Consider the following 25405-nt stretch of genomic DNA (forward strand, 5'->3'; position numbering starts at 1 on the left):
ACTAATCTCACTCACACTTGGCATTTTCCTATGCTGCTGCCTCATCATTCATTGCTGTGTGAGTAATTTGGCACAGAGTGAACAAGAGGAGGGCATAGAGAGTCCAGCAGCTGTGCTTGTTGGCACTAGATATTTAAATATCTTCAATGTAGTCAGCAGTGTGCTTGGCACAAATGTTAGCCAATAATACTTAAACAAATTGTTGTGAAGAAAATAGGCAAGCATTTATGTTAAAAACCTCTCTCTCTTTCCTTCCCTTTTAAAAAAATCTGTTAGAGTTCCTTTTTAGGCTCTTTTTTTCTTCCTGTAAGTTTAAAGAGGTTGCTTCCAAAATGAAGGTTGTGATTGTAATATTTAGCATTGTGCTAGGTTCTTTCAGATAAGAATTTCCAACTACTTTATAAGCATTAATTAAATTGTACAGGACTGTGTGAAGTACATGTTACTGAGTTGGCTTTACTGAAAGAGTGAGTTGGGGCCGTTGATGTTCAGTGACTTGTAACTTGGCCAGTTCACTGAGTGAGAGAGAAACAAGAGCCAAGATATGAATCCAGCAGTCAGAATTCCTAAGTCTCTGCTTAGATATACCCAAAGGCATTACAGATTTTCCCATTCTGTAGGACAGTATTTTATGTTTCTCCAGATGGTTAGTATGATTCAAATTGAATGACAGTTTTGGTAGTGTTCGTCCACAAGAAGAGAGGAAAAGCGTCTCTATATGTAAAGGAGTTAGGTAATTGATGAGTTTTCAAAGATACCCAAGGGGGAGGAAGATATTCTCCTCATAGAACCGTGACCAAATTCAGATTTGTGCCCAGATATTTAGATTTGCCTGTGTAAGGATTTTATATTGTTTCTTTGAAAACTAAATATAGAAAAGCTCTCATGATGTATTTATTGAAATATTTTGAAACATTATAATGTTGATAGTGACAGAAAGTGAAGAACTAAAGAGCCTCTTGATGAGGGTGAAGGAGGAAAGTGGAAGAGTCAGTTAAGACTAAATATTAAAAAAAAAAAACTGAGATTATAGCATCTGGCCCCATTACTGCATGGCAAATAGAAGGGGGAAAGGTGGAAGTAGTGACGGATTTCCTCTTCTTGGCCTCAAAAATCACTGTGGGAGGTGATTGCAGCCATGAAATCAGAAGACGATTGCTTCTTGTTGGGGATGCGATGACAAACCTAAACAGTGTGTTTAAAAGCAGAGACGTTACTCTGCTGACAGAAAGGTCCATATAGTCAAAGCTATGGTTTTTCCAGTGGTCATATACGGTTGTGAGAGCAGGAATGTAAGGAAAGCAGAACACCAAAGAATTGATGCCTTTGAACTGTGGTGCTGGAGAAGACTCCTGAAAGTCGCTTGGACAGCAAGATCATCAAACCAGTCAATCTTAAGGGAAATCAACCCTGAATATTCACTGAAAGGACTGGTGCTGAGGCTGAAGCTCTAGTATTTTGGTCATCTGATGCAAATAGATGACTCACTGGAAAAGTCCCTCATGCTGGGAAAGATTGAGGACAGAAGGAGAAGAGGGCGTCAGAGGATGAGATGGCTGGACAGCATCACCAATGCAATGAACATGAACTTGGGCAAACTCCAGAAGATGGTGAGGGACAGGGAGGCCTGGCGTGCTGCAGTCCATGGGGTCACAAAGAGTCGGACACAACTGGGTGACTGAAGGACAGTGTTGATCTAGGTAATTTTTGACATATCCAGGAATTCTTTTTCTAGGTTAAGCCTTTATCTTTTAAGAAAAATAGTCTAATGCTGCTCATTGAAAATAGAGTGATAGGGATATCCCTGTTAGTCCAGTGGTTAAGAATCCAAGCTCCCGATGCAGGGGGCTTGGGTTCGATCCCTGGTCAGGGAACTAGATCCCACATGCTGCAACTAAGACGCAACACAGCCAAATAAATAAAGATTTTTTTAAAAATAAGATATGGTGATGGAGTTTTTTATTTAATAGATTTTGAATTTGAATGTAAATCAGTAGGCCTGAATGAACTTGAAATAATATTGGCTTTCAGGCAAATTGGGAAGCTGTTTGTTCTAATTTGTGCTGTTACTTGTGAAGTCAACAGTTATTTCTTGAGTAGTATCTATTCATTGAAATTACTAAACTTTGTTGGAAATTTTCAAGTACTCACTAAACTGCTGCAGAAATAAATACTGAGCCAGCTACATCTTCCATGATCTCTCTTTCTCTGGTCGTTTGCTCATAAAAATATTATTGGGCTTTCCGTGGCTCAGATGGTAAAGAATCTGCCTGCAGTGCAGGAGACCTGGGTTCGATCCCTGGGTTGGGAAGAACCCCTGGAGAAAGGAATGGCTATCCACTCCAGTATTCTGGCCTGAAAAATTCCGTAGACTGTATAGTCCATGGGGTCGTAAAGAGTCGGACACGACCGAGTGACTTTCACATGTGGTGCTAGTGGTAAAAAACCTGCCTGCCAATGCAAGAGACATAAAGAGGTTCAATTCCTGCGTCAGAAAGATCCCCTGGAGGAAGGCATGGCAACCCATTCCAGTATTCTTGCCTGGAGAATCCCATGGACAGAGGAGCCTGACAAGCTACAGTCCATAGGGTTGCAGAGTCAAATATACCTAAAGAGACAGCACGCGTTGGTAGGAAAAGAGCACATACAACTGGGGCAGGTTTCTAGAAACCTGTAGATTTGAGAGATCCTGAAAATTTACTGTCATATCTCACAGCTTCATTCAGTGACTCCTTGGTATTAACAGGATATCTAGTAAGATGAAAAATAAAGCTAGCAGTTAAGTTACCAGCAGTGTAAGTAAAGCACCTTTCACAGTGCTTTGCATGTAATAGCTGGTCAGCAAATTCCAACAGCAACCTCAAGACATTGAGAGTGAAGAAGAGAAAGTGGAAGAGTCCTACACTAGTGTGTACTCTAAGGAAGGTTCAGCAAAGCAGCTGGAGAGTTCATGAGCCCAAGTTGGTCAACAGAGTAAAGCCCTGTCTCCCAGAAAGGAGTGTGTTTTGCTTTTTGCACCATACTCTGTCAGATGTGTTGGAGCAAGTGGGCCTCAGTACAAAAGCAGCCCTGAATTCTAGAGCACAGCAGGTGGAGCAGTTCCCTAAAGGACCTGACTTCAGGGAGTTAGTTACATCCCCCAAAACAGGAGTGTTCCACAAGGTGTGTTCTCTTGACTGGCATAGCAATTGATTTTTTAAATTGTTTAAAACATACACACACAAACAAATCCCCTCATTGGCCACACAGAACAATCTTGCAGGATGTTTTTATGCAATTTCTAATATTGTCCAACTTGTTTATTCTTACAGATATGAAACTGAGGCCCAGAAAGACATGAAAAGAATAAATATTTTTCTAAAAGGCACTTCAGACAAGAGTAACATCATCATGTGCTCTTTGTGAGAACTAAAAGCAGTTGAGTGAAACCAGCATAACTACGTTGTTCTCCTATCCAGAGCCAACCTTGGGAGTAGCTGGGCTTTGCTGCCAATCATTTGGGGGATGATTTGTTGTTGGTCCCTCTTTTCATTAGGAATACATTTCACATCCAGTGCTAAATCAGTTGATTGGTAGAAGCTGCTTGGAAGGCTCAAAAGAGAAAAAAAATCATCTATTTGGGATCTGCCAAGTGTCTGCATATATGATCAGAATTTAAGAATTGTGTCCTAAACCTCCACTGTAAAGTAGGGTAGTATAAAAGAATGTTAAGAATTTGGTGTCAGACAACCCTGCATTGTAGATCTTTCAATTCTTTGACTTCGGGCAAATTATTTTTCCTCATTAGTGAAATGGGGATTTAATAGTACCTCCCTCAGTGGGTCAGAACAATTAAAGCCATCCCTAGCTTTCATCTGGCTTATTTCAGTAGTCTTCTAAGTGGTCTTCCTGTTTTCACACTTGTTCCCTCATAGTGTATTCTCCACACAGCAGCCACAGTGATGGATGTGGAGAATAAAGTGTGGATCATCTTTTCAGTAGAACAGTTCTGAAGTCGATTGGATATCCCAATAGAAAAAAACTTGTTCCTTGACCTTTTAGCAGCATACAAAAAAAAACACAAAGTCTGATTTAAGTGTGTGAAAGATTAAGCCTTTAAAAGAAAGCTTAGAGAAACAGATTCCTAACCTTGGAATAGCAGAAATTCTTAAATAGCGCACACACCAAAGAATGTTAATCATATAGGGAAAGATGGACAGATTGGACTATTTTAAAATGAAGAATTTCTGTTTGTCAAAAGACACCATTACGAGAGTGAATAGGCAAGCTACATAAAATATATAGATACAGTAAAATGTCTTGTATGAAATATGTGTACTCCTACAAATCAGTAAGACAAACAATGCAGTAAGGAAAAAGTGAGCAAAATTGTGAATGATCGTTTTATAGTAAAATACCCAAATGTCCAATAAACATGAACTCATTGTGATTCACCAGTAGTAACTTGACTGCTAAAAATATCTATTTTTAGGTCTTCTGCATTAATAAATTTGCAACAAAAGAGCTAATTGTTCCACGCATCTCTTTACAAATAAGAAAAACTGGAATGTCATATTATTTTCTGCAGAGTTTTTATTTCACTGTTGGAAATTCTATTTTCTTAGTGTTATCCTTCAACAGCCCCCACTTTGGCTTTTTAGTGTTATTCTTAAACTGTGAGTGATACCAAATAGAAGGCAATCATCATGGACCTTTTTTTCATGACACTTTTTATGTTCAAAGTAGTACTGCTTTGGGCAGGAGTTGGAGTAGGTAACCTCTGAAGTCTCACTGAAAAATTAATCTCTGATCCTGGGAAAGATCATGTGGTCTTATTTAGTATTCACGATTACTGGGAAATGACGTAGGTGTCCTTTAATTCACCTGCACTTCACGGAGTTTCCAGAATTGGAGTTTACTTTTACCCTGCTGAAAATCTGAACCCTTTTAAACCAGGGTTCCCAAAATTGGGTGTGGTGCATTCCACCAACATAAATGATCTCCCAAGAGGATTCCTGTCATTTCAACTCTTTCCTCCACTCCTCTGGGAGTGGACATGCCTTCAATTTTTGAAGTGGAGTTAGTGTTAGAAATTTCTGGTCTTGTTCTTCCTACCTCTCTTTTCTGGGGCTTCCAAGTACTTAGCATAAATTCAGATAGGTTCAGGTAATGTGATGAATCAAAGATGAAATTTAAAATACTTTTTAAAGGAAATGAAATCCTGCATTTACATCTAGAAAAATCACTTGTATAAGTACAGAATAGGAAGGCTTGGTTTAACAGTGTTTCGGCTTTCTTTTTTTAAAAGTCTAATTTGTGCCCAACAAGGTAGTATGACTTTAAAAAAGCCAGTGTATTCTGGACTGTACTTACGGCATAATTAAATTCCAGTAGAGGTGTAGAGGAAGGCACATTTCCTTGTTTCTCTTTTGTTGTGTCTTTTTACATTTCCTTGTCTCTTTGCCGTTTTGTGTTTTCAGTCTGTACCTTTCTACTCTTTTTTTCTTTTTTCTCTTGCTGATTAGGGGGAAACAGCATTTAATTGCTTTTGAAAAAAAAATCAGTGACTGTACAATGAAAGATGGGGTCCTCTGTTTATATTTGGTTCTCACCACACTAGAAACTCCCAAGACTAGCTAGATTTTCATTCTTTAGCCCTTCAGTAAAGAAAACATGTTCAACTCGGTATTTGATTGACTTGTTCAATCAGTGCATATCGCTTTTATCCCTGAGACTGATTGTTCTCACAGCCTACAGATAGCGTGATCTGGGTCTAAATGGAAACCAATTTGACAATGCTTAAGCTTTATGTAGGGCAAAACACAGCTTATTTCCCAGACCCCTTTTGTTGGAAAGTCACTTGCCTAAAAGGCTGTATTGCCATCTGCTCAGAAGACCCTTCTTCTGTGCTCAGAAGATCCTTCTGTAAAATGGGTGGGTGGTTTCATCTCTACTTTTAGTGTAACTATGCATGCTGAATCACTTCAGCTGTGTCTGACTCTTTGTGACGCTATGGGCTGTAGCCCTCCAGGCTCCTCTGTCCATGAGATTTTTCTGGCAAGAATAATGGAGTGGGTTGTCATGCCCTCCTCCAGTTAGCTCCCACATTGCAGGCAAATTCTTTACCAGCTGAGCCACAATGGAAGCCCAATACTGTAGTGGGTAGCCTATCCCTTCTCCAGCGGATCTTCCCAACCCAGGAATCGAACCAGGGTCTCCTGCATTGCAGGGAGATTCTTTACCAACTGAGCAATCAGGGAAGCCCTGAGTATTACCAGATGGGTGTCTATTACTTCATTCAGGTTTGAATATGACTCTCCTTCCTTGTTCAGTAGCCCTTATGGATTGTGTTAGCCCCAGACAATTCTCTGTCCATTCCTCTAGAACCACTTAGTATGTTTTGGATCTGGATCTCAAGACACCTGACCTTAATTGTGAAACTTGTTTTTCATCCAGTTAGGCTATAAGCTTTTCTGCTTGTTGACACCTATTAAGGGCACAGGCTCTCTCTCAGAGTGATTAACCCATAAATGTTTGATGGAATTTATCAAACTCAGATTCTTCTATCTAGTCAACTCCTGCATATTTGTGCTTGGGTTGGGGAAGAATGGGAAGGTAAACTTGCCTGTCCTCAGCCTCAGCTTGACTGCTGATTATGTCCTGTGCCAAAAGAATATAGGTGAAACGATCTTTTGAAGAGTTCTTTATAGACTAATATTAACATTAGTTTATGTTTCTGGAGTTTAGGCAAGCAGTGGAGAGTTTCAACTTGCTGTTAAAACATGTATGTTACTCCTAGGGAACAAGATGACTTAGAATTTTTTTTTTTAATCCAAGAAAATTTGTTACAGTAATGACTGTTTCTAATAGTTTATATATCTTTCACAAACACCTGGGTAAAATAATGTCTTGAATCGGTAATTTGCGTTTTCTTAAACAGTAGTTATAAATCCTATCCAAATTATTGAAAATCTTCTGTCATGTCTTGAACATTTCTGTTTGGGGTCAGAAAATACTGAGGCTGATTAATGTATAATATACCATACAAGTCTAAATAAAAAGCTTTTGCACACAAAATATTTATGAAATACGTGTTGGGCTCAATATACAAATATATATGTAAATGCATATCTTTCAATAATATGTTTCTCTTCCACTAGTGTTGGGGTTCTTAAAGTGAGTCCAGAGACTCTCAAAATGGAAGCAAAATCAATGAACTTGGACAGAAAAAGAATTGTTATTTTCCTAGTCTCCAAGTGAAATTTAGCATTTCCTTAAATGAGGAGTGCCAATGAGGAATTTCCTTGAATGAGGGTAACAAAAGAGACCTGATAGTATTTATGATTTTTGTCACCAATAGGATAGATATTCTCATTAGCATAATATAGTTGTTGCAGATATCTTAAATTGTCATTTGTGATTTGAAATTACCATTGTTAATAGGCCTACTTCTAGATCTTGTACTTAATGTGTTAATAATAAGGTATTACTATGCAGCACATTTGTTTAATATTTTAATAACATTAGATTACTTTTAATAGTACATATCATGCTTTATACTTTTAAAAACATTATTCTGAAGAGTAGTTCTGGGTTCAGGATGGGGATCACATATACACCCATGGCTGATTCATGTCAATGTATGGCAAAACCACTACAATATTGTAATTAGCCTCCAATTAAAATAAATAAATTTTAAAAATAATAAATGAACAAAAAGTAATAAACAGACTATGTATAAGAAAGAACATAAAACCAGTGAGAAGAGTGGCATTATTTTTTTTTTAAATGAAGAGTAGTTATACCAAAGAGGCCCATGGTTCATACATACCCACACGTAAATAAAACCCCTCTACTAGAATATCTCAGTAAAATTTTGGTGATATTTTTAATAGGTATTTCAAAGGAAATGAGATATATGTTGTTACTAGTAGTTCTTAAATTGTAATCAGAAGTTTTTGTTCTTTATCAGACATCTAAGATAAAATAAAAAGACATAGGATTCATTTTACTTCTTGAAGAGTGTTCTTGTGAAAAGTAATTTTGTAAGAATTAAAGATTATTGTCTTTTAAATCTCAGACATGATATGTGTTATTATATTTCAGGAGTACCCAGATTTCTAAAGTCCCTAAGAAATAAATAGTTTTAACAAGTTAAAGGTGAACTAAAATGTATTTATATTTTGAATCTCATTTGAATAGGATACGTGTCATTTTAAAAACAAGCTCTCAACTTTCCATTTTAGAGGAAACTTTACTTTGAAGTTATGGGCTAATATTAAATGACTTTCATTCTTTCTGGTTTGAATTTCCTCTGTGAAAGGAAGAAGTTTAAAAATTTAAATCGGTATAGGAAGTAAATTTTAAAACTTGACATTATTTTTAAACAGTCTTTATCTAATGGGTAGCTTCCACACAGATATTAAGATTGCATTTGAAATCTGTACTTTATTTTTAAAAAAGACCTAATATTTCTCATTCTGTTTCCTTGTCCACCTCAACAATTAAAAAAATCCTTACTAGTACAGTTGCAGAGAAGGCAATGGCACCCCACTCCAGTACTCTTGCCTGGAAAATCCCATGGATGGAGGAGCCTGGTAGGCTGCAGTCCATGGGGTCGCTGAGGGTTGGACACGACTGAGCGACTTCACTTTCATACATTGGAGAAGGAAATGGCAACCCACTCCAGTGTTCTTGCCTGGAGAATCCCAGGGACGGGGGAGCCTGGTGGGCTGCCATCTATGGGGTCGCACAGAGTCGAACACGACGGAAGCGACGCAGCAGCAGCAGTACAGTTGAATGAAAGTATAACAGTTATTTAGTTTTAAGTCCTTACTGTTTAAAATAATGTATAAGGAAGAATTTGCAAGGTAAAAAGGACTTAGTGACTATTTCAACTAATAATAAGTTGATAGTGTATTGTCATGAATGACAAGTCATTGGAACTTGTTTTTAAAAAAAAAAAAAAACTTTGTGGTATTGGTTTAAAATGTTACTGTCTCCCAGTTCTGTCCTGCTAGGTATATGACATCATCTTGGTTCAACAGGGAAGGGTGTGTGTCAGACTTGAAAATATGTAATCCTTTAAGAATTTCATGAAGCAGGTTTCAAGAGCTGAAATGTAGAATCCAAAACTGTAAGATATTATTTTGACTTACATAAGTAGTCTTACTTGTAAAGGATATATTTAAAGAGTTACAGATGTTTTCATCTTTAATTTCATGTATTTTGCCAATTAAAATTCTTTATATAGAGCGTATTACTTGGTGGTGAGAATGAGGCAAATAAACCACATTAATTAACCTGTTTTCATAAATCATGTAATTTTTATGTGTTGGCCTGTAATAGGTACTTCATCAGTAGTAAACAGTAAGTGCTTCTTAAGACATATTCTAGTGGGCTCAGAAATTATATCCTTAATTATTAAAGTATTTTCTAATAACTTGCTTTGTTATTACAAGAATTGTTTTGTGTATCTAAAGGTTCAGTAGATGCCAAGTTCAGAGTTCTAAGATTTCTGTATCAGTTGGCCAGTTGAGTATGTCAGTAGCATGCATACATCAGTGAAAATGATCAAATATTAATACATGCATCTCTTAAGTATTTTAAAAATTGTGTACCATATCAGTAAACAATTTTGAGCATGTCAACTATGTGTGGAGTTTTATTTAATTAATAAACTATAGTTTTATATAATCACGAGCCAATATCTCATTGTGTAGTGCACAGTTATGGTGAAGTTCATATAGCCTCAGTAACTTTAAATATTTCGGGTAACTTGTCAGATTTAATTTTTTTTATACTTGAAACAGAGAAAAAGAATTAGCTCTTCCATTGTTTATTTGTATTGCCATTTTTGATATTAACATCAAATTGTGATCCTTGCAGAAATCTTTTTAAGCAATGTGTCTATTTGTGAGAGACCGTTTAGTTTAAAACTATACACTAATTGAAAATTCACTTTACTAAACCTACTAAGCTCCTGTGTATTAAAAAGCAAATTAGCACTGCTGTCAGTTGTCAGCACTTTGAGACATCTGCTCTCCCTCTAGTGCTGGCCTATACCATTCCTGACACTTGGCCATCAGCTTTGGAACTGCAGATATAATCCCAACAGAATTCTAATTCTTTTCTGGGAAGGGTATACATCTGCATGAAAACTTCAGAGAAAGGTAATGCATAGTTGAATGTGTTCATCCTTTAATCCAGCAGTTCCACTTCTTTGTGTCTATCCTGAGAAACTCTTCTGTATGTGTACAATATGTACAAGGATATTTGTTTAAGCAGTCTTCATGGTAACAACAGAAAAAGTAGAAACTGTTTTTCTGTTTTTCAGTAGGAAAAGAGATCAACTGTCCTTTTTATTTGTATATTGGGACATTTATAGCAGCAAAAATGAGTGAACTAGATGTCTTATCTTTAATGTATATCTCAGGTTATATACCATGTAATCCCACCTGTTTAAATGTATTAAACACAGATAGTAATGTGTAATGTGTATTGTTTATTAGCATATATACATAAATATATGCTAATAGATTCAAAATATACATGGGAATCATATACCAGTTTTATGGTAGTGGTTACCTTTGAGTCTGGGGTAAGATGTGCACTATATTGATAATGTTTTAATTTTGGAGAGAGAGGGGGAAGATGTTGAGTCTGAAGCAATCCATTCTTTTGAATTTTTTTTTTTCATTTTGTCACATGACTGAAACAGCAGTAAGCTATTCAGATTTTGTTTATTGGATTTTATATTCTTGTTTATCATTTGTTCTCATAAATGGTCTAGAAGTTGAATTGATTGTGTGTCAGTCATTAAAGATTTCTATATAAAGTTACTTTCTTTGTTTTACAGGAAAAACGTCAGAGAGAGGCTCATTTTCCCTGTACAGCAGAGATACTGGATTACCAGGCTGTCAAGTAAGTTAATAAATACAAAATCAGTGAGATAATTTCTTAACATGTAAATAAAGACGTTAACAGATGAGGTGGAAATTCATCCAGTTTATTTCACCCTTTTTATGCATTTAATTTGTGACTAAATGTAGTGGGGTTTTAGTAATTAAACATTTTCTTTCTGCTCCTCTGTTTGAAATGGTTTCCATTCCATGGTTCACCAAACTGTATTTCTCTATCGTCAAAAGAATTTCATTACTCACCTCCATTTTAACTGGAGGCAAAGTACCAGTTACCTTCCTACCATCTTCCAAAATGCTGATTTCTGAAGATGATGTCTGTTTATTTCCTCATAAAAAGAACAGTGTTGCTGGTAAACTACAAGAAGAACATGAAATTGCTCCGTGAGGCTTGACTGTCTTGTGTTAAACTTACTAATGTTGGAAGTATTTTCATCATAATCTGTTACTAAACTCAGGTCCAGCTGTTTTCTACTTGAAAATCAATACCTGAGGAGCAGGTTTTGGTAGAAAGGAAAGTTGCTTTTGATCAGAAAGTTGACAATCTGGGGAGAAGGCAGACTTGAATCCCCCTGCCAAAACCAATTCTGAAGATGCTGTTCGACCATGATGGTTTATAAAGGGGGAAGAAGGGGGGAATTAATTTCAGTTAATCATTGAGATGAGGAATCAGAGTCATTGCCATTCTCCACTGCATGTAGTTTTGTTGACTTCTTGTGATCTTTCTTTAGAGGCAGTCTTTTTTTTGGTCACAGGACATCATGTGAGATATTAATTCCCTGACCAGGAGTCAAACACCTGCCCCCTGCAATGGGAGCATGGAATCTTAACCACTGTACTCCTAGGGAAGTACCTTAGATGTTATCCTGTTCACAAGTTTGTTCATAGAGTTTGTCCATGAGATTACTAAAGGGGAAGCTAGGGAGGAGGTCTCATGGTCATCTGTTACTTATTCTTCATCATCATTGATGTATGGAAAGAACCAGCAGGTGAGGCAAGGTATTTTATGATCAACACATGTATACCTGTGGCGGATTCATTTTGATATTTGGCAAAACTAAAACTAATACAATTATGTAAAGTTTAAAAAAAAAAAAAAAAAGATCAAAAGATTTGAAAACTGCTTGGGCCAAAGATAAGCAGAGCATGACAGGTGCCTGGTTTAAGGGTAGTTATAATATAGCTCTGCTAGTTATAATATAGCTTTGCTAAAGTGACAAGACACAAAGGATTTCCTGCTGAGGACAATTTCTTGAAAAGACCTCCTTGCAAATCTGCAGTGAAACCATTTTGAGTTTCCTCCGGTCTCTTTGACTTGGAAATGTTCTTTCAATTCTTCATATTCCTTAGCATGTTGCATTTCTACTAATGGCCATTTCCTCTGCTTTTCCCCCCACATCTTTACACTGAGAATCCTAAATATACAGTTTGCCTGCAGATTCCCATCAGAATCAAGCCAAAAAGCATACAAAGGAAAGGCAGAATACATTTAAGTGTTTTCTGCTGTCTGCATGCCTTTCATAAGACCCACCTTAACTTTAGACATGGGCACTTAACTGTCACAGGGAAAATGAAAAGTAAAGTGAAAGTGTTAAATCGTTCCGCTGTGTCCAACTCTTTGAGACCCATGGTTTGTAGCCCGCCAGGCTCCTCTGTCCATGTAATTCTCCAGGCAAGAATACTGGAGTGGTTTGTCATTCCCTTCTCCAGGAGATCTTCCTGATACTACTTCATTTAGTAACTATCCCATAGTTGTGCCATTCAGAATCAGAATACCTGTGTTCAGATCTCATATCTGACTTACTGACCTGTGGTTCTAAGACAAGTCACTTAACCTTAAGTACACTCTCTGTGTTGACTTCTTCATTTGGAAAACAGAATTAGTGATTTTTCCCCCATGTATGTAAGTCTCAGAAGGCTAAACTGAAAATGAAAATATTTTGCAAAATGAATGTACCTTTTAAAATGTTTTCAATTCATATAACCCACCAAAAACAGCTATTCTGAGTCCTTAATATTATTTTTAAGAGACCAAGAAAATTGAGAACCATTTGTCTAATGTTAACACTACTTATAAACTTGAAAATAAAAACTATTGTAAGCTCTTTGAAACTACAACTATTAAATTATTGTTAATGCTTATATTAATGAGTTTTCACTTAGTTTTTTTTATACTCCCTTACCAAAGGTATCACTATTTAGTTAGAATCAATGGTTAGCTCCATTTATGTAATTCTCCAATTTTGCAAAAATGAATCTTAACTTTTTACCAATGATTAATATGTTATACCAGATTTAATTCTCATATCAAAACAATTATTTTAACCTAGATGCATAGCATTCTAATAACAATTGTTATCATTTACTGAGCACTAACTGAGCCAGGCATTGAATTACACATTTAATGCCCCTCTGTTTTTTTCTGTAGTTCCCCAACCAGGAATTGAACCCAGGCCAGCTTGGCAGTGAAAGCCTAATCACTAGGTAACCAGAGAACTCCCACGTTTAATTCTTTTAACAGCATCTATTTTTGCAGGTTAGAAATTGAGTGTTCTCCATAGGTATTTTGTAATTTCCTCAGAGCCATACATTTAGCAAGTGGTAGGCCTTCTAAACTCATGCTTGTTACTGTAGAATTTCTTACTTCCCTCTCATTTTAATTTGTTTGGTCAAGGAGGGGCCTGAGAACTTGTATTTTTAATACGTGCCTCAGGTGATTTTAATTCCCATGAACTGGGGATTATGCTTTGAGAACCCCAGTTCCTCTGTATACCCCAAATGTAAGCATATATGGAGTATTAAAAAAGGAACTACAAGATCATTGTTTAATAATTATCCTATGTTGGAGAGATCAGGCTGGCCCATGGAAAAGAGAAGGAGGTTATGGGAATATATAAAATAATGATATTGCTGTATCAGGAAGTTTTATAGATATTCAAATCAGGAAAATATTTGCTTTTGAAGAATTCACAGAAGCAATGCTTGAGCCCCAAAAAGAAAGTCCAAAATTGAGCACAGAGAAGATAATACTGCAACAAGAGTAAACAACGTCAGTGAAGACTGGAGGTCTCTAAGTAAAAGGTTTCCTTACTGTAAATGGAACAATGGCTTTGCTATTTATTACTGTTACTTAACTCTGACTATGCTACAGTTGCTGGGAGAAGTTACCGTGGATCACACCAGCTGATTTGAGGCCTAAGTAGTAAATTCAGGAAATTCAAGAGTTTAAAAAAGTATATCACTCCCATTCAAAAAAAAAAAACCCCTGTATTTCAAACAGTACTTACTATAATGGGTCAAAGAAAAAAAAAATACATGAAAACAATTGGCTGCCATTTTGTCTTACCTGTTCACAAGCAACATAATAATCTTAATCACACAATGGTAATAGAGGAAAATATAGTGGCTACAAAATATTACACAAATATATCTAAACACCACTTTGAAACCATTTTTTCTCAACAAAATCCCCAAGGAACATTAACTTTGCTATTAATGTACATAAAATGCTGCTGACATACTGCAAAATTCAGGCTAATTTAATAGTGCCTGATGGGCCTTACTTCATGTAAAGATGATGTAATAATATGTTGCTAAATGAGTCTGCTCATATTACCTTCACAGCAATTGCATAACTGATGAGCCATTAAAAGGAAACCGATGTTGCAGTATTACTGGAAACTTGATAGATCATTCTGCAATTGAATTTTTTTTTAAATTTAACATAGAGCATAGAAGCCAACATCTTTATTAACAGTAGGTATGGGGGCAATAAATTGGGAGATTGGGATTGAGATATACACACTACTATATATAGATAACTAATAAGGACCTATAGCATAGGGAACTCTACTGAATACTATATAATGACCTATATGGGAAAAGAATATAAAAAAGAGTGGATATATGTATATGTATAACTGATTCACTTTGCTGTATACCTGAAACTAACCCAAGATTGTAAATCCAACTATATTCCAATAAAAATTAACTGTCAAGAAAAACTCAATTGATATAATATTTTAATAACTGCTACCATGAAATGAAAAATTCTTTTTATGATTATGACTATTTGTCATTGATACCTCTTAAACAAGTATTTATTCAAAGTGCTCAGCCTAGAAGAGGCAGTGTCTTGTGTTTTTTCCCCAAGAGATTTAATTTTCATCAGAGTTAAGATATTTACCCTTGAAAAAATAGCAGTTAACTTTCAAAACTCAGTTAACAGTTATTTAGAAATTTACCCATACCATTTGTTTCTTTACCATTTTCTTTTTCCATTATAATCAATCCCATTATATACCACATTTGATTATGATAAAATGATGAGTCAATACATAAAGAAACAATGATAAACTGTGTATACATCTAATAACAGAGCTTCAAAATGAAGGGAAAAATAATTGGTACAATTAAAGAGAGAGATTCATAATCATAGTTGAAGATTTGAATACCTCTGTCTCAGCAGTTGACAGAATAACTAGACAGAAACTTAGTAAAGACATAGAACTAAATGAACCACTGTAAACTACTTTGACCTAATTGATACTTATAAAATTCTGTTCCCAACAACTGACTAATATAAATTCCTTTCAAGGGTAGATGTTACACTTGACAGGATTGAACCATATGCTGATCTTTAAATCAATGTCAATAAATTGAAAAAGCTTAAAATCATACAAAGTATTTTTTCTGACCACAAAAGAATTAAATTAGAAGTCAGTAAGATACCTAGAAAAATGCCAAATATTTGGAATGACACGGGCTGTTTCATTTAGACATGGACATGTCTAAATAACCCATGATTTTGAAAAGAAATCAGAAGGAAATTTAGAAAGTATTCCTAAGTAAATTATAATGAAATAAGATAACAAAATTTGTTAATGCAATTAAAGCAGTGCCTTGAAGAAAATGTATAGCTCTGAATACTTGTATTCAAGAAGATTGCAGTGCATGACCTGAGGTTCTGCCCTTTGAAGTGAGAAAAAGAAGGGAGAAAGCAGTACAAATAAGAGCAGTAAAAGTGTAATATTACACAAATAATAGAAAAAGCTAATGAAGCCAAAATTTGGTTATTTGAAAAGATCCATGAAATGAATAACTGCTAGCTAGACTAATTAATGTGGGACAGGGAGGTGAGGAAAGAACAGCCAGTTACCAGTATCTGAAGTGGCAGACAGATTATCACTGTAGGTCATATATACATTAAAAGAATAATAAGAAAGTGTTAGGAATAAGTTAATGAATTTGAAACTTAGGTGAAACAAGCAAATTTCTTAAAAATTACTTACTGAAAGGGGACAAGATGAAGCACGGGTTTGAATAGCTCTACCTCAGAGGATGAGATGACTGTATGGCATCACCGACTCGATGGACATGAGTTTGAATGAACTCTGGGAGTTGGTGATGGACAGGGAGGCCTGGCGTGCTGCAGTTCATGGGGTCACAAAGAGTCGGACACAACTGAGCAACTGAACTGAACTGAACTGAATATCTATTAATGCAAGTGAATTCATCTCAATTTTTTTACAGAAAAAGTTTGAGGGTCATATAGTTTCATTGGTGAATTCTTGCAGATGCTGAGGGGGAAAATTAATACCAATCATACACAAACTGTTTTAGAAAATAGATGACAAGGGAACACTTTGCACCTCATTTTATAAGGTGAACAACACCCTGGTACTCAAAATGCACATGGTGTATGTACCAGTGGTGAAAGAGTAGCTTAATTGTTGAAAATCAACATTGAAAATCAGTCATTTTCGTTCAGCACATTAACAGAACTAAGGAGAAAAATATTTTGAAAGATTTAGAAAAAGTATTCAACAAAATCAAATATTCATAATAAAACCTCTCAGGAAACTAAGCACAGATAGGTGCTTCCTCAGTTTGATAAAAAGACTTGTATGAAAGATCTCTAGCTGTTAAGTGTAACAGCATGCTTAAAGGTGAAAGACTAAATGTTTTCTTCCTGTTAGGAACAAGGTAAGAATTTCTATTCTTACTACCTGGATTTTGTATTCTAGTGAGTGTAATAAGAAAAGGGATAAGAATTGGAAAGGAATAAATTCAGCTGAATTGGCAGATGGTATGTCTCTGTACATAAGTCATAAAGAATCATCAAGAAAACTTCTAGAACTGATAGATACTTTTAGCTAGGTCACAGCTTACATAGCCAGTCTAAAAAACAATTAGATTTCTATATACTAACAGTGAACAATTAGAAAATCAAACTATCAAAGCAGTATTGTTTAAAATGGGACCTAATCAAACTTATAAGCTTTTGCACATCAAAGGAACCTATAAGAAAAAATGAAAAGACAACCTATGGAATGGGAGAAAAATATTTGCAAATGATCTGACACACAAGGGCTTAATCTCCAAAATATACGAACAGCTCTTACAAGTCAATGAAAGAAAAACAAACAACCCAACTGAAAAATGGGCAGAAGACCATAATACACATTTCTCCAGGGAAGACTTACAGATGCCCACTAGGCACATGAAAAGATGCTCAACGTCACTAATTATTAGAGGAATGCAAATGAGAGCTTCAGTGAAGTACCACCTCACACTGGTCAGAATGAGCATCATTTAAAAGTCTGCAAATAACATGCTGGATCAGGTGTGGAGAAAAGGGACATGGTGGGAATGTAAGTCGTACAGCAAACTATGGAAAACAGTATGGAGGTCCCTCAGAAAACTAAAAATAGATTACCATATGATCCAGCAATCCCACTTGTGGGCATATACTTGGACCAAGCTATAATTCAGAAAGATACATGCACCCCCGTATTAGCAGCAAGTGCCTGCTATTTATGGAATACTACTCAACCATAAAGAAGAATGAAATAATGCCATTTGCAGCAACATGGATGCACCTAAAGATTATCGTACTAAGTGAAGTAAGTCAGAAAGAGACAAATACCATTTGATATCACTTATATGGAGAATCTAAAATATGACACAAATGCACCTATCTATGAAACAGGAAAAGACTCACAAGAGAATAGTGATTGCCAAGGGGAGGAAACGGGGAGAAAGACATGGACTGGCAGTTTAGGGTTGGTAGATGTAAACTGTTACATTTAGAATAGATAAACAGCAGGGTCCTCATGTATAGCTCAGGGAACTATTATCCTGTGATAAGCTGTAAAGGAAAAGAATATTTAAAAAAGAATGTATATGTGTGTAACTGAGTCACTGTGTTACACAGCAGAGATTGGCGTTACACTGTAAATCAGGTATACTTCAGTTAAAAAACTATTATTTATAGTCACATCAAAAAGTATAAAATACTAAGGGATAAATTTAATAGATTATAAAGCTTCAGCAATAAAAACTATAAAATATTGCTGATGGAAATCAAACAAGATCTAAATAAATAAGTATACTGTGTTTATGATTTGGAAGACAATATCATTTAGATTTTAGTTCCAGTGGGCTATAGATTTAATGCAATCCCAGTCAGACTCCCAATAGGCTCTTTATAATATTGACAAGATTATTGTCAGATATTGACAAGATTATTTAAAAGTTGGTTCGAAAAAGTATAGGATTAATAAGAGCCAGAATAGTCTTTGAAAAGAAGAAAGGAGGAAGGACTTTACCTGGCTTTAAGACTTCCTGTGAAGTGAAAGTCGCTCAATTGTGTCTGACTCTTTGCGACCCCATGGACTATGCAGTCCATGGAATTCTCCAGGCCAGAATACTGGAGTGGGTAGCCTATCCCTTCTCCAGGGGATCTTCCGGACCCAGGGATCAAACCCAGGTCTCCCGCATTGCAGGCAGATTCTTTACCAGCTGAGCCACAAGGGAAGCCCAAGACTTCCTGTAAAGCAATAGTAATCAAGATAGTGTAGTTTTCTTATAAAGACTGACAAATAGATCATGGAACAGAATATAGAGTCCAAAAAGAGACCCATACCTATATGGAAAATGATGTTTGATAAGAGCATTCTAGCAATTCAGTAAGAAAGAAACATCTCTTTTTTAATATATTGTGCTGGAACACTATATCAATATTGAGGGGGGAAGTCCTTCAATTCTTAACTTAGTTCATTTGCTTTTGTTGTTTTAGTTGCTAAATTATGTCCAACTCTTGCAACACCATGGACTGTAGCTTGCCAGGCTCCCCTGATCATGAGATTTCCTAGGCAAGAATAGTGCAGTGGGCTGGCCATTTCCTTCTCCAGGGGATCTTCCCAACCCAGGGATTGAACCCGCATCTCCTGCATTGCAGGTGGTTTTTTTACCACTGAATCACAAGGAAGCCCTACCTTATTTCATAGATGTAAATTTGAGATAAATATGAGCTAAAATAATAAAGCTGCAAGGGAAAAATATAGATGAATATATCACTTCAAGACAAAATTTTTTTCATAAGATACAGAAAGTATAGAACATGAAAGAAAATTGATGAATTGAACTTAATTAAAATTTAAAACTTGTGTTCTTTCCAGAACACCATCAAGAAAAGGAAAAGAGAAGCCACAGAATAAGAGAAAGTATTAGCAACAAGGACTTAAGTGTAGACTATGTAATTATCCCTCATAACTCAGTAATAAGAAAGAAGCAATCTAATTTTCAGAGTAGACATTTACAAAAGATATACAAATGAGCACTCAGCACATTAAAAAATGCTCCATATTACTAGCTTTCAGGCACATGAAAATTAAAACCACAGTGACATGGTAATACACAACTACCAGAATAGCTGAAGTTTATTTTTTAAATGTTTTTATTGAAATATAGTTGACTTACAATATTATGCCAGTCTCTGATAACAAAGTGACTCAGTTATAGACATGTTTGCATTCTTTTTATATTTTCCATTATGGTTTGTTACAGGATATTGAATATAGTTTCCTCTGCTATATATTAGGACCTTGTACAGAATAACTAAAAAAATTTAAAGCTAAATTTAAATTGCTAATTGGACTGTAAAATGGTATGACTTTAAAAAACTATTTGACAGTTTCTTAAAGTTAAATATTCATCTACCCCATGACTCAACAGTTTTGTTCCCAGGTGTTTTTCCAGAAAAAGTTGTTCATCAAAAGCTTTCATCAAAAATGTTCATAGCAGTGGCTTCCCTGATGATCTAATGGCTAAGATTCCATGTTTCCACTGCAGGAAGTGCAGGTTTGATCCTCGGTAAGAGAAGCTCTGCATGCTGCAAGATGCAACTAAAAAAAAAATATTTGTGGCGGCTTATTCATTATAACGTAAAACGGGAAATATCACAGATGTTCATCAACAGGAGAGTAGATAAATGACCTGTATTATGTTCACACATTGAATGCTATTCAACAAAAAAAATGGAATGAACTAATGAATTCATAGACTTCCCCAATGGCTCAGCAGGTAAAGAGTCCACCTGCAATTGAGGAGACACAGGAGGTGCAGGTTCAATCCCTGGGTCAGGAAGATCCCCTGGAGGAGGAAATGGCAGCCCACTACAGTGTTCTTAACTGGAAAATCCCATGGACAGAGGAGTCTGGTGGGCTACAGTGCCCAAAGAGTTGGACACAACTGAGCGATTCACAACAACAATGATTTCATAATGTTACACTGAGTGAAAGAGACCAAATCTTAAAAATACTCTGTCTCTCCATTTATATGAACAACAATAATAGGCAAAACTCCTGTGTTGATAAAAAAAAAAAAAATCAAATCAGTGGTTGCCACTGGAAGTTCTCCTGTGATGGTAACATTTCTGAGGTGATAGAAACATCTTGTGTCTTAATATGCATTCATCAGAACTGACTGAGTGACACTTAAGATCTGAACATTTTATTGTATGTGAAAAACAGCTTAGTTTTTGTTTGTTTGTTTGTTTAATGAAAACTAGTTATTTACAGTAGCAGCTAAGAAACTTTATTTAAATACTTTAGGAGTAAATGTTAAAAGATATACAAGACCACTGAAAACTGCCAAATTACTAAACATTGCTTGGAGAAATTTTTAAAGACCTCAGCAAATGCAGAAATGTACCATGTTCATGAATAGGAAGACAATATTCTTAAAGTGTTAATTCTTAGATTGATGTGTAGATTGCATATAATCCCAGGTAAAATATCTGTTTCTGCTTTATTGACTATGCCAAAGCCTTTGACTGTGTGATCACCACAAACTGGAAAATTCTTCAAGAGATGGGAATACTGGACCACCTGACCTGCCTCTTGAGAAATCTGTTTGCAGATCAGGAAGCAACAGCTAGAACTGGACATGGAACAACAGACTGAATCCAGATAGGGAAACGAGTACGTCAAGGCTGTATATTGTCACCCTGCTTAAGAAACGCTGGACTGGATGAAGCACAAGCTGGAATCAAGATTGCCGGGAGAAATACCAATAGCCTCAGATATGCAGATGACACCACCCTTATGGCAGAAAGTGAAGAACTAAAGAGCCTCTTGAGGAAAGTGAAAGAGGAGTGAAAAAGTTGGCTTAAAGTTCAAATTCAGAAAACTAAGATCGTGGCATCTGGTCCCATCACTTCATGGCAAATAGATGGGGAAAACAGTGGAAACAGTGGCTAGTTTTATTTTGGGGGGCCCTAACATCACTGCAGATGGTGACTGCAGCCATGAAATTAAAAGACACTTGCTCCTTGGAAGGAAAGTTATGACCAACCTAGACAGCATATTAAAAAGCAGAGGCATTACTTTGTCAACAAAGGTCAGTCTAATCAAAGCAATGGTTTTTCCAGTAGTCATGTATGGATGTGAGAGTTGGACTATAAAGAAAGGTGAGCGCTGAAGAATTGATGCTTTTGAACCATGGTGTTGGAGAAGACTCTTGGGAGTCCCTTAAACTGCAAGGAGAGCCAGCCAGTCCGTCCTAAAATAAATTAGTGCTGAATATTCATTGGAAGGACTGATGTTGAAACTGAAACTCCAATACTTTGGCCACCTGGTGCGAAGAACTGACTCATTTGAAGAGACCCTGATGCTGGGAAAGATTGAAGGCAGGAGGAGAAGGGGATGATAGAGGATAAGATGGTTGGATGGCATCACCTACTTGATGGACATGAGTATGAGTAAACTCCAGGAGTTGGTGATGAACAGGGAGGCCTGGCGTGCTGCAGTCCATGAGGACAAAGAGTCGAACAAGACTCTTTGTCCGCAAAGAGCAACTAGACTGAACTGAAAACCCCACCAAGATTTTTTGTGTTTGCATAGGTATTTACAAGCTAATTTTTAAATTGTTTGGAAATACAAATGACCTAGAGTACCCAAAGCAGTGTGGAAAAGTGAAGAACAAAGCTGGAAAATTTATGCTGCTGGACTCTATTTAACATAAGACTTAGCACAAAGCCGGAGACGGCAATGGCACCCCACTCCAGTACTCTTGCCCGAAGAATCCCATGGATGGAGGAGCCTGGTAGGCTGCAGTCCATGGGGTCACTAAGAGTCGGACACAACTGAGCGACTTCACTTTCACTTTTTACTTTCATGCATTGGAGAAGGAAATGGCAACCCACTCCAGTGTTCTTGCCTGGAGAATCCCAGGGATGGCGGAGCCTGGTGGGCTGCCATCTCTAGGGTCGCACAGAGTCGGACACGACTGAAGCGACTTAGCAGCAGCAGCACAAAGCTGTCATAATTAAATAGCACCATACTGCTGTGACTGAGAAATGTTACACTGGAGCAGAGTAAAGCCCAGCAGTGCACCCACACTTAACGCAGTTCATTTGATTTTTAACAGTGTTTGCCAAAGAATTCCAATGGAAAAAGGAAAGATTTTTTTTTAAAAGGGTGCACTAACAAATGGATATTCCTATGGATAATTACGAATGTTAGTCTTTCTCCTACACTAAAAGCAGAAGTTTTACAAGGTGGATCTAGACCTAAATGTAAAAGCTAAAATTACAAAGCTTTAAGAGAAAAACAGAAGAGAATCTCTCTTCAATTAGGGGATAAGCAAAACTTTCTTCCATAGAATACACAGAAAACTACAAAGAAAGAAAATGATAAACTTCATCAAAATTAAAGACTTCTGCTTTTTAAAAAGCATAGGTTTAAAAAAAGAAGACTGTACATGTAACAAAGGATGGGTATCCAGGATATAAAAAGGACTCCTACAACTCTATAAGGCTTTCAAAGGCTTCTACAGTTTTTCTTTTTATGACAGGGTTAACTACAGTCAAACAAATTTCCAGTCCCTTCTAGATCAGTAAGTATGGTAATTAATAGAATCATTTTAGTTGGTGACATGACTATAAGCTGTTATATAAAATATACCTGTGTTGTAGCTACTTCTTTCTTTTTCTTCCTTCCTCCCCTCGCTTCCCTAGTAACTTTTTTTTTAAGGACAGGTTTCCTTTGCCCATGACAACTGACAGTTTTGGAGACTGAACAGTTTACTTGATGAGATGATTTCTGACAGCACAGTTATAGAAAATCCCTAAAGAATGAGACCAATGGAGTAATTATCTAGCCTAAGATATCCATAAGTACATTTTTTAAAGTCTTCATTCTATAGGGGAGGAAAGTTTTTTTCAATCCTCTTAAGGTTCCTGATTGGATCTGAAAAGCAAACTGACAAAGATTAACAGGAGAAGAGCTTACAAATTTATTTAATATAAGTTCTGCATAAATGGGAGCCTTTATAAGGGATGAAAACTAAAAGAAACAGACCTATGTACTTTCTTTTCATGCTAGGATTGATGAAGAATAGGCGATTATGGATTAATATGATGTATATTAAGGAGTGTGAGGTAATTGTAAACTGGGGGAAACTTAGTAAAGCCTGTTAGGATTCTTCTTGACATCCCTATTTTTTGAACATAAGGATGCTTCTTTTCTCTGGTTGTAGGGAGTACACATCTCACATGAGGAGAGACTGTTTCAGGAATATCAGGTTAGGGTCAGGATGAGGGCATTAGAATGACCTTCCTGCTTCAGTTTCCCAAACTCCTCAGCTTAAAATACTCAGTATGTCATAGTACCGTATTTGGGGGTGTTGGATCCTGAACTCTGGCTTCCCTCATGGCCGATTGGTAAATAACCCACCTGCAATGCTGGAAACACAATTTCGATCCCTGGGTCAGGAAGATCCCCTGAAGAAGGAAGTGGCAACCCACTCCAGTATTCTTGCCTGGGAAATCCCATGGACAGAGGAGCCTGGAGGGCTATAGTTCATGGGGTCACAAAAGAGTCAGACATGACTTAGTGACTAAACAACAATGACAATCCTGAACTCCTTCTTTCTTTTATTCCTAAAATTAGGTTTTTAAGTTGTTAAGATGGAATTTTTAATGCATTTTAAATTATTTCATTGTCCTTAATTGTTTAATCTCTAGATATAGTTTGGTTTGGGGTAGTTCTTTTATAGATTTCTATGAATTTAAAATAAATTCCTAAAGTATTTAGATGAATTGCTTTATTTCAGTTGTGCTTTTAATCAAATAATAGGAGTTTTCACTGATTTAATAGGACCTGTTATACAGATCTGTATCCCACAGCAGTAATGTGTTCATTATATTTTAACATTTTATTGACCAGTTTTTTTTTCAATGTGTATTTGTTTTTGTTTTTTTTTTAATAAAAATAATCTCTTATTCTCTAAGGACTATTGTGTCCTTAGAAATTATACATTTCCAATTCACAAAAATTTATTACCACTTCTGTTTTATGCAGACCAAATTCACTTACAATTTAAATACTTCATCTTTTTTCTCATACTTCTTTCTTATTGGGTTAAAAAATGTCAAAAAAAAAAAAAAAGACAACTTCACACATTATAAAACTTGTATAAAAGATACAGAATCTTATCAATAAGTATTTGCTTATTTTTTCATATGAAGGGAACTGGGCCAGGCAACAGAATAAAAGAATTGGTATTAATCTTTAGGAAGCTTACAAACTAATTGAGAAGACCAACTGTATACACACAAAATTAACTAAAAAGATCCATATTAAATCTCAAGTAGCATAGATATAAGAACTCAGAAGAGAAAGGAATGTGATATTGATACAGAGAAGATTTTGCAAAGAAAGTATAAAACTCTTAAGATCTTCGTTGGATACAATTTGACAGAGTTAACAGGAGAACATCTTGGGCAAAGAGAAAATATGACTTACAAAATAGAGACAGTAGTATTCTACACATTGTATTGTTTTCCTTGATTTTCTCCCGGAAAAACTATCCACTTTGTGAAGGCAGTCAGTGGCTTCTTGTTTATTACTTCCAGGTCCTCCCTCTGTGCCTGATAGACAAGAAGCTATCAGTGAATACCTTTTGAACAAATGTATTTGGAATGAAAAAAGAAGAGAGTGTGTTTTCTCAGAATAGTAGCATTTTAGCTTGGCTTGAATGGAATGTTTAGGGAAAAGGTGTAAGATGTTTTAACTAAAAGGATGATGCTTGAATACCTAAACAAAGATTAAGGGTTTGGGATTGGACACATGGCACGATTAAAAAAATACAGGTGTTTCTTAGAAAAGTTAAGCTGTGGGTTTACGATTTACAAGAGAATTTATAAAATGGCAACAAGGAAA

The 25405-nt window shown here is 36.1% G+C and overlaps 1 protein-coding gene across 10 annotated transcripts in view; it reads left to right on the plus strand.

Moving 5' to 3' along the window:
• Positions 1-25405, plus strand: part of TCF12 (transcription factor 12) — a 393760-nt gene that overhangs the window by 262789 nt on the left and 105566 nt on the right. For all 10 annotated transcript variants that reach the window (XM_086321160.1, XM_086321163.1, XM_086321164.1 and 7 more), the window contains one exon: positions 10838-10902. In XM_086321160.1, coding sequence (XP_086177286.1) covers positions 10838-10902 — 65 coding nt within the window. The remainder of the gene's footprint in view (positions 1-10837; positions 10903-25405) is intronic.

The sequence above is a fragment of the Bos grunniens genome, chromosome 10 (genome assembly GCF_055505025.1).
Source record: "Bos grunniens cultivar Pamir isolate PY7600 chromosome 10, Bosgru_T2T1.0, whole genome shotgun sequence".
Lineage (NCBI taxonomy): Eukaryota > Metazoa > Chordata > Mammalia > Artiodactyla > Bovidae > Bos > Bos grunniens.